The following is a 12,583-nucleotide window of genomic DNA, read 5'->3' on the forward strand; positions in this document are numbered from 1 at the left end:
GCCAAGATGGTCTCAATCTCTTGACCTCCTGATATGCCCACCTTGGCCTCCCAAAGTGCTGGGATTACAGGTGTGAGTCACTGTGCCCAGCCCGAAAAAAATTTTTAAAGTTTGAGAAGATACAAAATTTGCATAATCTCCAAGTATTTCTCCTGAGATGTTTTCCCCCTACGAGGGGGAAAGATAGTAACTTTACAATGGAGAAACCCAACAGAAACCTTAACCAAATGAAAGTTCAGCATCATCCGTAATAAGAACTATCAATGCCATAACTCTGATGGAATGCAATGGGAAGGATTTCACATCATTTTTGTGCTGTAGTTGCCAAAATTGCACAACCTCAGTCCAATCATGGGAATACATCAGTCAAACCCAAGTTGAGAAACATTTGACAAGTACTGATCAGTACTGGTTCAAAGTGCCAAGGTCATGAAAGATAAGAAAGACTGAGCAACAGTTAATGCAGTCTAACAAAACTGCGGAAGACTAAGAAAGAACAGAAAAAGGCTTTTTCTGCCCGTGGATGCCACCGAAGCAGCATCGTTAAAGTCTCTCTTCTCCCTGCAATCATGTCTAAGTCAGAGTCTCCTAAAGAGCCGGAACAGCTGAGGAAGCTCTTCATTGGAGGGTTGAGCTTTGAAACAACCGATGAGAGCCTGATGAGCCATTTTGAGCAATGGGGAACTGTGTGGTAATGAGAGACCCAAACACCAAGCGCTCCAGGGGCTTTGGGTTCATCACGTATGCAACTGTGGAGTAGGTGGATGCAGCCATGAATGCAAGGCCGCGCAAAGTGGATGGAAGAGTTGTGGAACCAAAGAGAGCTGTCTCAAGAGAAGATTCTCAAAGACCACGTGCCCATTTAACTGTGAAAAAAATATTCGTTGGTGGCATTAAAGAAGACACTGAAGAACATCACCTAAGAGATTATTTTGAACAGTATGGAAAAATTGAAGTGATTGAAATTATGACGGACAGAGGCAGTGGCAAGAAAAGGGGCTTTGCCTTTGTAACCTTGGACGACCATGACTCTGTGGATAAGATTGTCATTCAGAAATCCCATACCGTGAATGGCCACAACTGTGAAGTTAGGAAAGCCCTGTCAGAGCAAGAGCTGGCTAGTGCTTTATCCAGCCAAAGAGGTCCAAGTTGTTCTGGAAACTTTGGTGGTGGTCGTGGAGGTGGTTTCAGCGGGAATGACAACTTTGGTTGTGGAAGAAAATTCAGTGGTCGTGGTGGCTTTGGTGGCAGTCGTGGTGGTGGTGGATATGGTGGCAGTGGGGATGGCTATAATGGATTTGGTAATGATGGAGGCAATTTTGGAGGTGGTGGAAGCTACAATGATTTTGGCAGTTACAACAATCAGTCTTCAAATTTTGGACCCACGAAGGGAGGAAACTTTGGGGGCAGAAGCTCTGGTCCCTATGGTGGTGGCGGCCAATACTTTGCCAAACCACGAAACCAAGGTGGCTATGGCGGTTCCAGTAGCAGCAGTAGCTATGGCAGTGGCAGAAGATTTTAATTAGGAAACAAAGCTGAGCAGGAGAGGAGAGCCAGAGAAGTGACAGGGAAGATACAGGTTACAACAGATTTGTGAACTCAGCCAAGCGCAGTGGTGGCAGGGCCTAGCTGCCACAAAGAAGACATGATTTAGACAAATACTCATGTGTATGGGCAAAAAACTCGAGGACTATTTGTCACTAATTGTATAACAGGTTATTTTAGTTTCTCTTCTGTGGAAAGTGTAAAGCATTCCAGCAAAGGGTTTTAATGCAGATTTTTTCTTTTTCTTTTTTTTGCACCCATGCTGCTGATTGCTAAATGTAATAGTCTGATTGTGACACGGAATAAATGTCTTTTTTTTTTAATGTGCTGTGTAAAGTTAGTCTACTCTAAAGCCATCTTGGTAAATTTCCCCAACAGTGTGAAGTTAAAATTTCTTCAGGGTGATGCCAGGTTCTATTTGGAATTTATATACAATGTGCTTGGGTGGAAAAGCCAATGTCTTCAGAAACCTTGGTGTAGTTGAACTAATAGTTACTGTTGTGACCTGAAATTCACAATTAGAAGGGATTACCCAAGCAAAATCATGGAATTATTGGTTATAAAGATGATTGTTGGCACATCCTATGCAATATATCTAAATTGAGTAATGGTACCAGATAAAATTATAGATGGGAATGAAGCTTGTGTATCATCCATTATCATGTGTAATCAATAAACGATTTAATTCTCTTGAAAAAAAAAGAAAGAAAGAACAGAAAAAGGACATTAGTGGAAAAAGTAGTGAAACTCCAATAAGGTCTTTAGTTTAGCTAATATGTTCATTTAAAATTAGTTAAATATAGTTAAACAAATTATTTAAATGATCTAAATGTATTTAATTAAATTAATAAAATTGGCCAGGTGCAGTGGCTCACATCTGTAATCCTAGCACTTTGGGAGGCTGAGGCGGGTGGATCACCTGAGGTCAGAGGTTCGAGACCAGTCTGACCAATACAATGAGATCTCATTTTTACTAAAAATACAAAAATTAGCCGGGGGTGGTGGCATGCACTTGTAATCCCAGCTACTTGGGCGGCTGAGGCAGGAGAATCACTTGAACCTGGAAGGCGGAAGTTGCCGTGAGCTGAGATTGCGCTATTGCACTCCAGCCTGGGCAACAAGAGTGAAACTTCATCTCAAAATAAAAACAATTAATAAAAATTGGTTACTTTGTGAAATAATTTAAAATTTAATTTAGTTAAATATGAGAATGTGATTTTCCTGGTTCTGATCAGCATACTGTGGTTAATGTTCATGAGAGGTGAACTTTGGGGAGGCTGGGGGAGGAATAAGTGGAACTATACAATTGAGTTGGAAGACAGAAACCTACCCCATCAGTCACGAAACCCTCACATTCATGGCAGTGTATCGGAGGTTCCAGTGTGAATGGAATTTCCCAGACACAAGCTCAAGGTCCCTGTGGAGGGAGTGGGGCTCTGTGGGAATCTAATGGAGGGCATTCGGGGCTCCCTTCCTCAGGAGCCTGCCCTTCCTGCACGGAAGCATCAGCCTCACCTCTGTACCACTGCCTCTTTGCCTCTCAGAATCCACTGGGCTTCAGGAAGGCTCTAATGCCAGGCTCCTTTCCCGGATTCAGCCTCCAGGGACTCAGCCCTGCCTTCCTAAGTGTTCCCGCCTCTGTTGGGGAGTGGCCTCTCAGATCCAGCACACCTGGTCTTCCCCAGGCACCACCTGCTCCTTCTTTCTTCAATTCCCCAGATCTGCAGTCCTCTCCTCCCAGGAGTGTGTGTTGCTGGCGACAATGAAGATCCCCCTGGGTTACCCCCCATACCCTGTTCTTCCGCACTTCCCTGGCTTCCTGTGTTGGTTCTGCTGGTGTCACCTGCTTGCAGGTTTACGTGGCTTCCCAGCTTCCTAATTTCTCTGAAGTTGAGTTTGATGTGTGTGTGGATGATGGGCTTTTTCTTCCTCCTTCTCCTCCTCCTCCTTCTTCTTGGACTTGTCTCTCCATATAGTTTCCAGAAGGAGAAACTGGACACTGTAGAATTAAGCTGCTGCAGGTCTGAAGCAGTGGCTCACGCCTGTAATCCCAGCACTTTGGGAGGCTGAGGTGGGTGGATCACATGAGGTCAGAGGTTCAAGACCAGCCTGTCCAACATGGTGAGCCCCTGTCTCTACCAAAAATACAAAATTAGCCAGGCATGGTGGTGTGTGCCTGTAATCCCAGCTACTTGGGTGGCTGAGTCTGGAGGATCCTTTGAACTCAGGAGGTGGCGGTTGCAGTGAGCCAAGATCATGCTACTGCACTCCAGCCTAGGCAACAAGAGTGAAACTCCATCTCAAAAAAAAGAAAAGAAAAGAAAACAAAGGTAAAGAAAAGAATTAAGCAGCTGCTAGGTTTCTATCAGACCCAGAAATCCGGCAGAGTGAGCTGGAATTCTCCATTTCTCTGTTTCCCCTCCATACCCACTGGCTCTTCTCCTCCTGCTCCCTCTTGGGCTGCATCACCAGGGTGCATCGCTCTCTGGCCCTGGTGGAATTCAGACAGTGGGGGATGTCATCGGAGGTTGGACAGAGAGGTGGTTATTCTCCCAGATTCTTCCTTGCTGGGCTGCTTTGGCAGTGGTCTTTCTGCTGATGGCTGCAGCTCCTGATGATCCTCCTCTAGCCACAGCTCTCATAGGGGTCCGTGAACACCTTTCCCGTCCCTCTAGACCCAGGGAGATAACAGCTCCCACTCTTGCTGGTCCAGGGCACTTTTCATCTCTCACTGGTTCCCTTAACTCTGTCCATACCTCTGTGAATAGCCCCTTTTCTCAAGTACCCATTTGAGTATGTCCTCTAGCTTCCACCGGGACTGACTGATCCCCACAGGTGGGTGAGTGCTGGTGTGCTGCTGGGCCCTCTTCCTCTGGTGACTGACCAGCCAGGTCTCCAGGAGTCTGGTTAGGGTGGGCAGGCAGTGGGCATAGCACAAACTGTGAGTTCAAATCCACAGAGCAAAGTGGGAGAAGACACCGGTAGGATGAACTGACACAAAACTCTTGGCACTCATGACGTCCGTCCTTCAAATCACAGGAGGCTTCTTCATGCTTCAGATGTGAGACAGCCTAAGTATTTAAGTATCCCAAATAGACAATTTGTTTTTCAGAATCGATAATTGCTAAGTTGGCAAATTGCTATTTGAAACACTGGCTCTCCTTGACTTGATGATTCAGCCAGCTAGTCCCTTGCAAAACTGGTTTGTTGGGCAAATTCCACCTGGAGATTCATCTGCTCCCATCAAAGCTATATTCTCCCTGCCTGAGGGGAGGCTGGACTTGATCTTCTGACTCAAGTTATGCTGACTTGGGACCATTGGGAGCTGGACCTCTTCCAAGATGGGGTGGTGGAGGGCAGGCCTCACCTGATTTGCCCTCGATGTCATCCAGGCAGGTGAAACTGTTCCCAGCAGGAGGCATCATGGTTAGGAGACTCTCAGGCTATCTCAGGTTCTCTGGCTAGAAAGTGATTCCGCTCTTAGGGGTCTGCCCCAGAGTTGGGGCACAGAAGGCCTGCTGGGGCCCATGGGCTGGGCTGAGTGGACGGGGATCTGGTCACAGCAGCAGCTGGAAGGCCAAGTGTGAGGGCATCGGGGCCTGAGGCTCAAGTCTGGTCCTGGGCCTCCCCAGGCCTCTTGCCTTCTCCCCAGCAGTCATCTGGGATCTGTGTCTGGACCTAGCCTTGCCCAGGAGGTCTAGAGCCATGGTGTGTTGTCATTGGAATCATAATGCTCACTCCGAGGCAGTGCGTTAAAGCAGGGCAGGGTCTCACGAACAGGCGACCATGTGGGGGGAAGGGCAGCTGCCCCCGAGGCTGTGGTGGGCCTGGCTCTGGGCTGGTCAGTGGGCTAGGGTCCTGCTGTGTGGCTGAGCTCTGACAATGGGCTGGCTGGGGCTGGTGAGCTCCTGAGAGAGAGGACTGGTGCAGAGTACCCTAGGGTGGGGCTTATGATGAGGGGTCTGTGGGGTCTGGAAGCCATTTTAGAGTGGCAGATGACACCTGTCTGGGGAACAGGCATAGAAAGAACCCCTGTGGGGGTGGGGAACACACAGCCTCAGAAGAAACAAGGAAGGGGATTTGATGGGTCCAGGGAGAGCCTCTGGGGTTTCCTAGCCAAATTCCAACCAGCCGTGTCCCAGGTGTCCCTCTAAACCTTTGTAGTGCCAGCCCAATGCCCTGGGCGGAACATCCTGGACTCTGGCTGTTACAAGAAGAGGACAAGGTCATCTGGACCCCCCTGAGTTCCAGGCCTCCCACTTTCACAGCCCCTTCTGGGTCCACAGGTTCATATGTATATAAATGAAAAATGTGAAAGAGTCATGTTATTGTATTCTTTTTTGTAAAGAGGGCCCCTCTAAATTGCTTAAACCTGATTCGCCCCTGCCCAAGGGAAAGAGCAATGGCATGTGTAGGGCCGTGGCCTTGAGACCCAGAGGTACTACTGCCCACGGTACCCACTGCCTGCCCTAGGGGGACTGGCCATAGCCTTGGTGCCCTCTAACACCAGGTAGATCTCAGCTCCTGGGTCCCAGGCTGGGAGGCCCATAGTCCAATAAACTGCTCAGGCCCCGACACACCCAGGAGGACAGCTCTGAGAGACAAGGGGGTCTGAGAGAGCTTCAGACCCCCGCCCCCAGCCTGCACCCCAGAAGCAGCAGCACGGGAAGACCTATCCTTGGCTCCTGGCCAGCGGAAGTCACATCCCCAGACCTCTGGCCCCAAGACAGCCTCATTTCCCAGTCACTCCTTGGCCTACCCCACTGGTTGGTCTGAGCTCACAGCCAAGGAGCACCTCCCAGCGCCTCAGTGACGAGGGAGGGAACAGGTGTTTAACAGGAGCTTGCATGCTTTGTCCCAGGGATGATTAGTGACACAGTCAGGAAGGCACGCTGTCCCCATTTTATAGATGCGGAAACCGAGGCTCAGTTTGGGCTGGTGACTAAGGGAAGCAGCATGTGGCAGGTGGCTTGAGGCATCTCTGTCCATCACAAGTAACTTGGGAGCAGCCTGGCCACTCCTCATGCGATGCACCATGAGCCAGGGAAGCTGCTGTCTAGGGGATTCTACCTAGGGCCAGAAGCATCTCCCTGAGTGGTGGTGAAGGCCTCTGTATACTCCGCCGAGGAATAGGAGGGCACCGCTGACCTCACAGAGCCTCTTGGGTGAGTGAGCATCAGCTGAGCAGTGCCAGGTGACTATGCTTCTGTCAGTGCTGTGCCCTCCTCTGCCTCGGGCAAGGCACCACCCTAAATGCCACACTAGTCCCATGGAGGCTGCAAACTGCTCTGCAGAGCCAGGGTCTCCAGGAATGGGGAGGGCAGTGGCCCTCACTCCACTTGTGTTCCCAGGTCCCCAGGCCTATAGAACCCCCAAATCCCTGACTGGGCCACACTTGGGACCTTGAGCAGAAGGCTTGGAGTCCTAGGCCTTATCTCCAGGTGTGTATCAGTGCCCAGGCTTGGAGAGTTTGGGTTTCAGGGGGGCTGGCACTCAGGCCCCCTGCCTCAAGAAGGGGCATGTCCAGATCTCTCCTGTCTAGCCTCAGCCCTGCTCCCTGTCTCTGTCCTTCATGGGGTCCCTCGGACAGAGGTACAGAGGTCTCATGCTGTCAGGGGATGTTGCCACCTCAGTGCTGCGGTGCCTCCGCCCAGCCCCTTCCTGCTGCCGCCTTCTCTGACTCACCTGTCTATCCTCCTACTGGGCTGGGGTGAGGGCTTGGTGCCCCAGAGCCCAGAAGATACCAGGGCAGCTATAAAAGCACGTTGGGCCAGTCCTCAGCATCCTAGTTGGCTACCGTCTGCTGCCACACGATGCTGGGAGGCCTGGGGAAGCTGGCTGCTGAGGGCCTGGCTCACCGCACCGAGAAGGCCACCGAAGGAGCCAGTGAGGACCTGGGGCTCCTTTCTACCTGGGCTGGGGGGATCTGGGGCAGACTGGGTCTGTTGGAGGAGGATTTTATTAGGCAGGCGAGGACCTGGGGGTAGGCCTTGGCCCCCCAGGAACCCTGGCCTTCAGCTCCATTGGGACAGCACGGAGTTGAGGGGTGCAGAGCTGGGGAGGTCTTCTGGGGGCAGGGCCTGAGCCCCGATGCTGGGTGAACACTAGAAATCTGGAGCCTTTCTTGTCAAAACAGCCTATTCTGATTAACCTATGCAGGAAAAGGAAGATGAATTTTTATTTTTACCATAACTTTAAATCTTCAAAGATTTCTTAAGAAGTCACCAAATCCGATTCTGTTCAAAGTCAAAAAGGACATTTTCAATTTCATTCAAGTCCTGTGAAGCAATGTTTATTCTTATTTGAGAATTTGAGACAGAGTCTTGCTCTGTCGCCCAGGCTGGAGTGCAGTGGTGTGATCTCAGCTCACTGTAACCTCTACCTCCTGGGTTCAAGTGATTCTTGTGCCTCAGCCTCCTGAGTAGCTGGGATTACAGGCACCCACCACCATGTCCGGCTAATTTTTGTATTTTTAGTAGAGACCAGGTTTGGCCATGTTGGCCAGGCTGGTCTCAAACTCCTGACCTCAAGGGATCCACCCCTCTTGGCCTCCCAAAGTGCTGGGATTACAGGCTCAACCACCTCATCCGGTCCCAAAGCATATTTTGTATGCAGAAGTCAGCAGCTGTGTGGGGGGAGGCTCAGCCAGGCCCCCCTCGTGGGTCATCCGTGTGAAAACAGTGTTGCCTGAGTTTGCTGTCCTTTTTCTAAATGGCAACGGATGCGTATTTTATTGTTGTCTCTGCAGCTGGTGGGGACCACCTGCTTTAACCTTTCACTAGCCTCTGAGTTTTGTATGATTCTTATTCTAAGGATGAGGGAACCAAGAGGTGGAAGGTAGAGTTAGAATAAGAACCATTTCTTCTGACTCAGGAATCTTTCAGTTCTAGCACACTACCACCACACTTTAAACGACTGAAGTAGGCAGAGAATTCCCTCTTGTTGGAGGAATTGCTCTGGGGGACTTGGTTTTGCTGGCTGAGGCTTTGGAAATCAACCTGAGGCAGGCGCCAGCACATCCTGAGAGGGGTGTGACCTGGCACACAGGTCCGGCCTGCGCTCCACATCTCAGCTGGCAAGACTGCCTGCTCATTGGCATTCCACACCAGGCAGGGCCAAGGGGCTTTGGGGCCCTGTGTCCTCATGGGGCTCACTGAGCTTGTCTCCCAGCAGTCAGGCCCCTGGCATTTCCAAATAAAGCCAGCTTGTAGGGGGAAGGTCCTTCTCCTGAGCCAGCCTGTCCTGGCTGGGGGTGGCATCCCAGAGCCCCATCTTGGATGTCCAGGGACATATAGGTCCACTGTGAGGAGAAGTGGGCCAGCACTGAGCTCTCACACCAGACCAGGGAGGAGCGGGCCTGCTCTGAGCCTCACCCCAGACTAGGGGGCAATGGGCCTGCTCTAAACCCTCACCCCAGACTGAGGGGACAGTGGGCCTGCTCTGAGCCCTCATCCCAGACTTGGGGAGCAGTGGGCCTTCTATGAGCCTTCACTCCAGACTGGGGGAACAGTGGGACTGCTCTGAGCCCTCACCCTGGAATAGGGGGACAGTGGGCCTGCTCTGAGCCCTCACCCCGGACTGGGGAGCAGTGGGCCTGCTCTGAGCCCTCATCCCAGACTTGGGGAGCAGTGGGCCTTCTCTGAGCCCTCACCCCAGACTGGGGGAACAGTGGGCCTGCTCTGAGCCCTCACCCCGGACTGGGGAGCAGTGGGCCTGCTCTGAGCCCTCATCCCAGACTTGGGGAGCAGTGGGCCTTCTCTGAGCCCTCACCCCAGACTGGGGGAACAGTGGGCCTGCTCTGAGCCCTCACCCCGGACTGGGGAGCAGTGGGCCTGCTCTGAGCCCTCATCCCAGACTTGGGGAGCAGTGGGCCTTCTCTGAGCCCTCACCCCAGACTGGGGGAACAGTGGGACTGCTCTGAGCCCTCACCCTGGAATAGGGGGACAGTGGGCCTTCTCTGAGCCCTCACCCCGGACTGGGGGAACAGTGGGCCTGCTCTGAGCCCTTACCCTGGAATTGTCTCCTTTTTTCAGTTCATGCCGTGGAGGAAGTGGTGAAGGAAGTGGTGGAACATGCCAAGGAGACTGGAGAGAAAGGTACAGCCGGCTGAATCGGGCAGGGAAGGAGGGAGGGAGGGAGGAAGGGAAGCTGGGACCAAACTGTTCTTCGACTAACCAGGTCAAACTCTGCCCCTAAAGAGCTTCTCGGCTGGGCAGTTACCTATGCTCATCAGAGGCCACAGACTACACTGCGTTAGGGCACCGCCTAGATGGTTCTGTCTGTGGAATGATAAGAAGACAGTCCCAAAAGACTGTGGCAACACACTGGGACAAAACATTTAACATGTAAATGTATACGTTAAATTGATGTGTGTGAGCCATGAGCAGAACTATGTAAAAAGCGTATGTATATCTCATTCCTTTTCAACAAAATAGATTCCAGGTAGAAGAAGGACTTATATTTACATATATGAATTTATTAACTTACTAGGAGATATCCGAATTAGCTCAGGCTGCTATTATAAAATACCACAGGTCAGGCGTGGTGGCTCACGCCTGTAATCCCAACCCTTTGGGAGGCCAAGGCGGGTGGGTCACCTGAGGTCAGAGTAGGAGACCAGCCTGACCAATATGGTGAAACCCCGTCTCTACCAAAAGTACAAAAATTAGCCGGGCGTGCTGGCACATACCTGTAATCCCAGCTACTCAGGAGGCTGAGGCAGGAGAATCCCTTGAATGTGGGAGGTGGAGGTTAGAGTGAGCCAATATTACACCATTGAACTCTAGCCTGGGCAACAAGAGCAAAACTCCGTCTCAAAAAAGGAAAAAACCACATATAAAATGAGTGGCTTATAAACAATAGAAATTTATTTCTCACACTCCTGGAGGATGGGAAGTCCAAGATCAAGGGGCAGGCAGGTTTGACATCTGGTGAGGGCATCTTCCTGGTTCATGGTTGGGTCTAGCTGTGTCCTCATATGGCAGAAGGAGCTCTCCGTGGTCTCTTTTTTTCTTTTTTGTTTTTCAAAGATGGGGTTTCACCATGGTGGCCAGGCTGGTTTTGAACTCCTGACCTCAGGTGATCCCCCACCTCCGCCTCCCAAAGTGCTAGGATTACAGGCATGAGCCACCACGCCCGGCTGTGGTCTCTTTTACAAGGGTGCTAATCTCAAACTCGCAAAGGCTCCACCCCTTCATACCATCACACTGGGGCTGAGGATTTCAACATACGAGTTTGGAGGGGGAAGCCATCATAAACATTTAGACACAATAATAACATCAGAGACTTTGGCCTAATTTTGGAGAGGGGAGAATCTTTAGAGCTATGACAAAAAACCCAGCAGCCATAAAGGAAATATTGGTAAATTTGACAATCCAAAACTTCAACATTTTCTACAGCAAACAACAACAACAACAAAACTATAAACCAAGCCAAAAGAAAAATCACAAACCGAAGAAAAATATTTGTAATAAAAATGATAATCCAATATAGCAACCCAATATAAAAATGACCAAAAGACATAAGCAGGCATTTTCCAGAAAAATGAAGGATAAGCAGGCAAAGTACCCATGAGTAGATGCTTGGTCTCACTCATGGTTGGAGAAATACAAGTTGTTGGGGAAATTAAAACCAAATTAAAATTCATTCTGCCAGGAGTCCTGCTACCCTTGGTCCCACAGGGCCACTCCAGGGACTAATCTGTTGAGACAGCCATATCCCACACAGGTCACTCAAGACACAAGTTCAGTGTGTGGATCACTCGGAAATCCTTCTTCTTTCTTTCCAACAGCCATTGCTGACGCCATAAAGAAAGCCCAAGAGTCAGGGGACAAAAAGATGAAGGAAGTCACTGAGACAGTGACCAACACAGTGACAAATGCCATCACCCATGCAGCAGAGAGTCTGGGCAAACTTGGACAGTGAGTGCCCCTGCTGCTACGGCCTATCCCTCCCGATCCTCAATAAAAAGCTGTGAAATGTGTACATTGAGCCCTAGATTTATTCCCATTTGGATGGAAACACTAGGCAAAGTATTTTCTGGCTAATATAAAATATTTTACATATTTATGGAGTACATTTGGGCATTTATTACATGCATAGAATGTGTAGTGATGAAGTCGGGGTGTTTGGAGTGTCCATCACCTTAAATATTTGGTATTACTATATGTTGGGTACATTTCGAGTCCCCTCTTCTAGCTACTTTGTTGTTTTGTTTTTGTTCTTGTTTTGAGACAGAGTCTTACTCTGTCACCCAGGCTGGAGGACAGTGATATGATCTCAGCTCACTGCAACTTCTGCCTCCCAGGTTCAAGCAATTCTCCTGCCTCAGCCTCCCGAGTAGTTTGAACTACAAGTGAGGACCACCACAACCGCTCATTTTTTAATTTTTATTTTTGTCTTTTTAGTAGAGATGGGGTTTCACCATGTTGGCCAGGCTGGTCTCGAACTCCTGACCTCAAGTGATCTGCCTGCCTGGGCCTTCCAAAATGCTGGGATTACAGGAGTGAGCCATCATTCCCAGCCTTCTAGCTACTTTGAAATATACAATACATTGTTGCTAACTATAGTCATCCTAGGTGAAGTATTTTTCAACAGAAGTACTATGCATGCCCCCATGTCTCCTCTGCTGAGGTAGTCACTGGCACTGGGGCCCCTGCTGCTGGTTGGATAGGTCCCCAAGATGAATCAGATGCTTCTCTCTCACACTAAACTCTTTCATGTCAGTCAGGGGTCTTTCTGGAAGAATTGTTAGTGTCTGTGCTACATTTCCTAAAAAACTGTTTCCCCAGAAACTCTATATAGTATTCAGGCACCTAAGTGCTTCAAAAACATGCCAAGGGGGGACCCTCATTTGTCTTGAATGTTTAAAAAAAAAATTTTTTTTTTTATAAAGATGGGGTTTCACCATGTTGATCAGGCTGGTCTTGAACTCCCAACCTCAGGTGATCCGCCCGCCTGGGCCTCCAAAGCGCTTGGATTACAGGCGTGAGCCACCATGCCCAGCCTTGTCTTGAATGTTTTTGAGATTTTCCTTGAG

At 49.9% G+C, this 12,583-nt stretch overlaps 1 protein-coding gene and 1 pseudogene across 1 annotated transcript; both read left to right on the plus strand.

Moving 5' to 3' along the window:
- The first annotated feature begins 464 nt into the window (after positions 1–464).
- LOC128929276 (heterogeneous nuclear ribonucleoprotein A1-like) lies at positions 465–1,868 on the plus strand (annotated as a pseudogene).
- Positions 1,869–7,327: 5,459 nt separating this feature from the next.
- On the plus strand, positions 7,328–11,527 carry FAM25A (family with sequence similarity 25 member A). Its single transcript, XM_002756147.5, has 3 exons — positions 7,328–7,431; positions 9,579–9,641; positions 11,336–11,527. Exons 1-3 carry the CDS (start codon positions 7,359–7,361, stop codon positions 11,467–11,469), a joined length of 270 nt encoding a protein of 89 aa, XP_002756193.1. The 5' UTR covers positions 7,328–7,358; the 3' UTR covers positions 11,470–11,527.
- Positions 11,528–12,583: the final 1,056 nt, after the last annotated feature.

The sequence above is a fragment of the Callithrix jacchus genome, chromosome 12 (genome assembly GCF_049354715.1).
Source record: "Callithrix jacchus isolate 240 chromosome 12, calJac240_pri, whole genome shotgun sequence".
NCBI lineage: Eukaryota > Metazoa > Chordata > Mammalia > Primates > Cebidae > Callithrix > Callithrix jacchus.

Bases quoted from the DNA above. Each gene is read 5' to 3' on its own strand.
- FAM25A (XM_002756147.5), top strand. From the start codon at position 7,359: ATGCTGGGAGGCCTGGGGAAGCTGGCTGCTGAGGGCCTGGCTCACCGC. The intron at 7,432-9,578 runs GTGAGGACCTGG...TCCTTTTTTCAG, and splicing joins GAAGGCCACCGAAGGAGCCA to TTCATGCCGTGGAGGAAGTG. The intron at 9,642-11,335 runs GTACAGCCGGCT...TCTTTCCAACAG, and splicing joins CAAGGAGACTGGAGAGAAAG to CCATTGCTGACGCCATAAAG.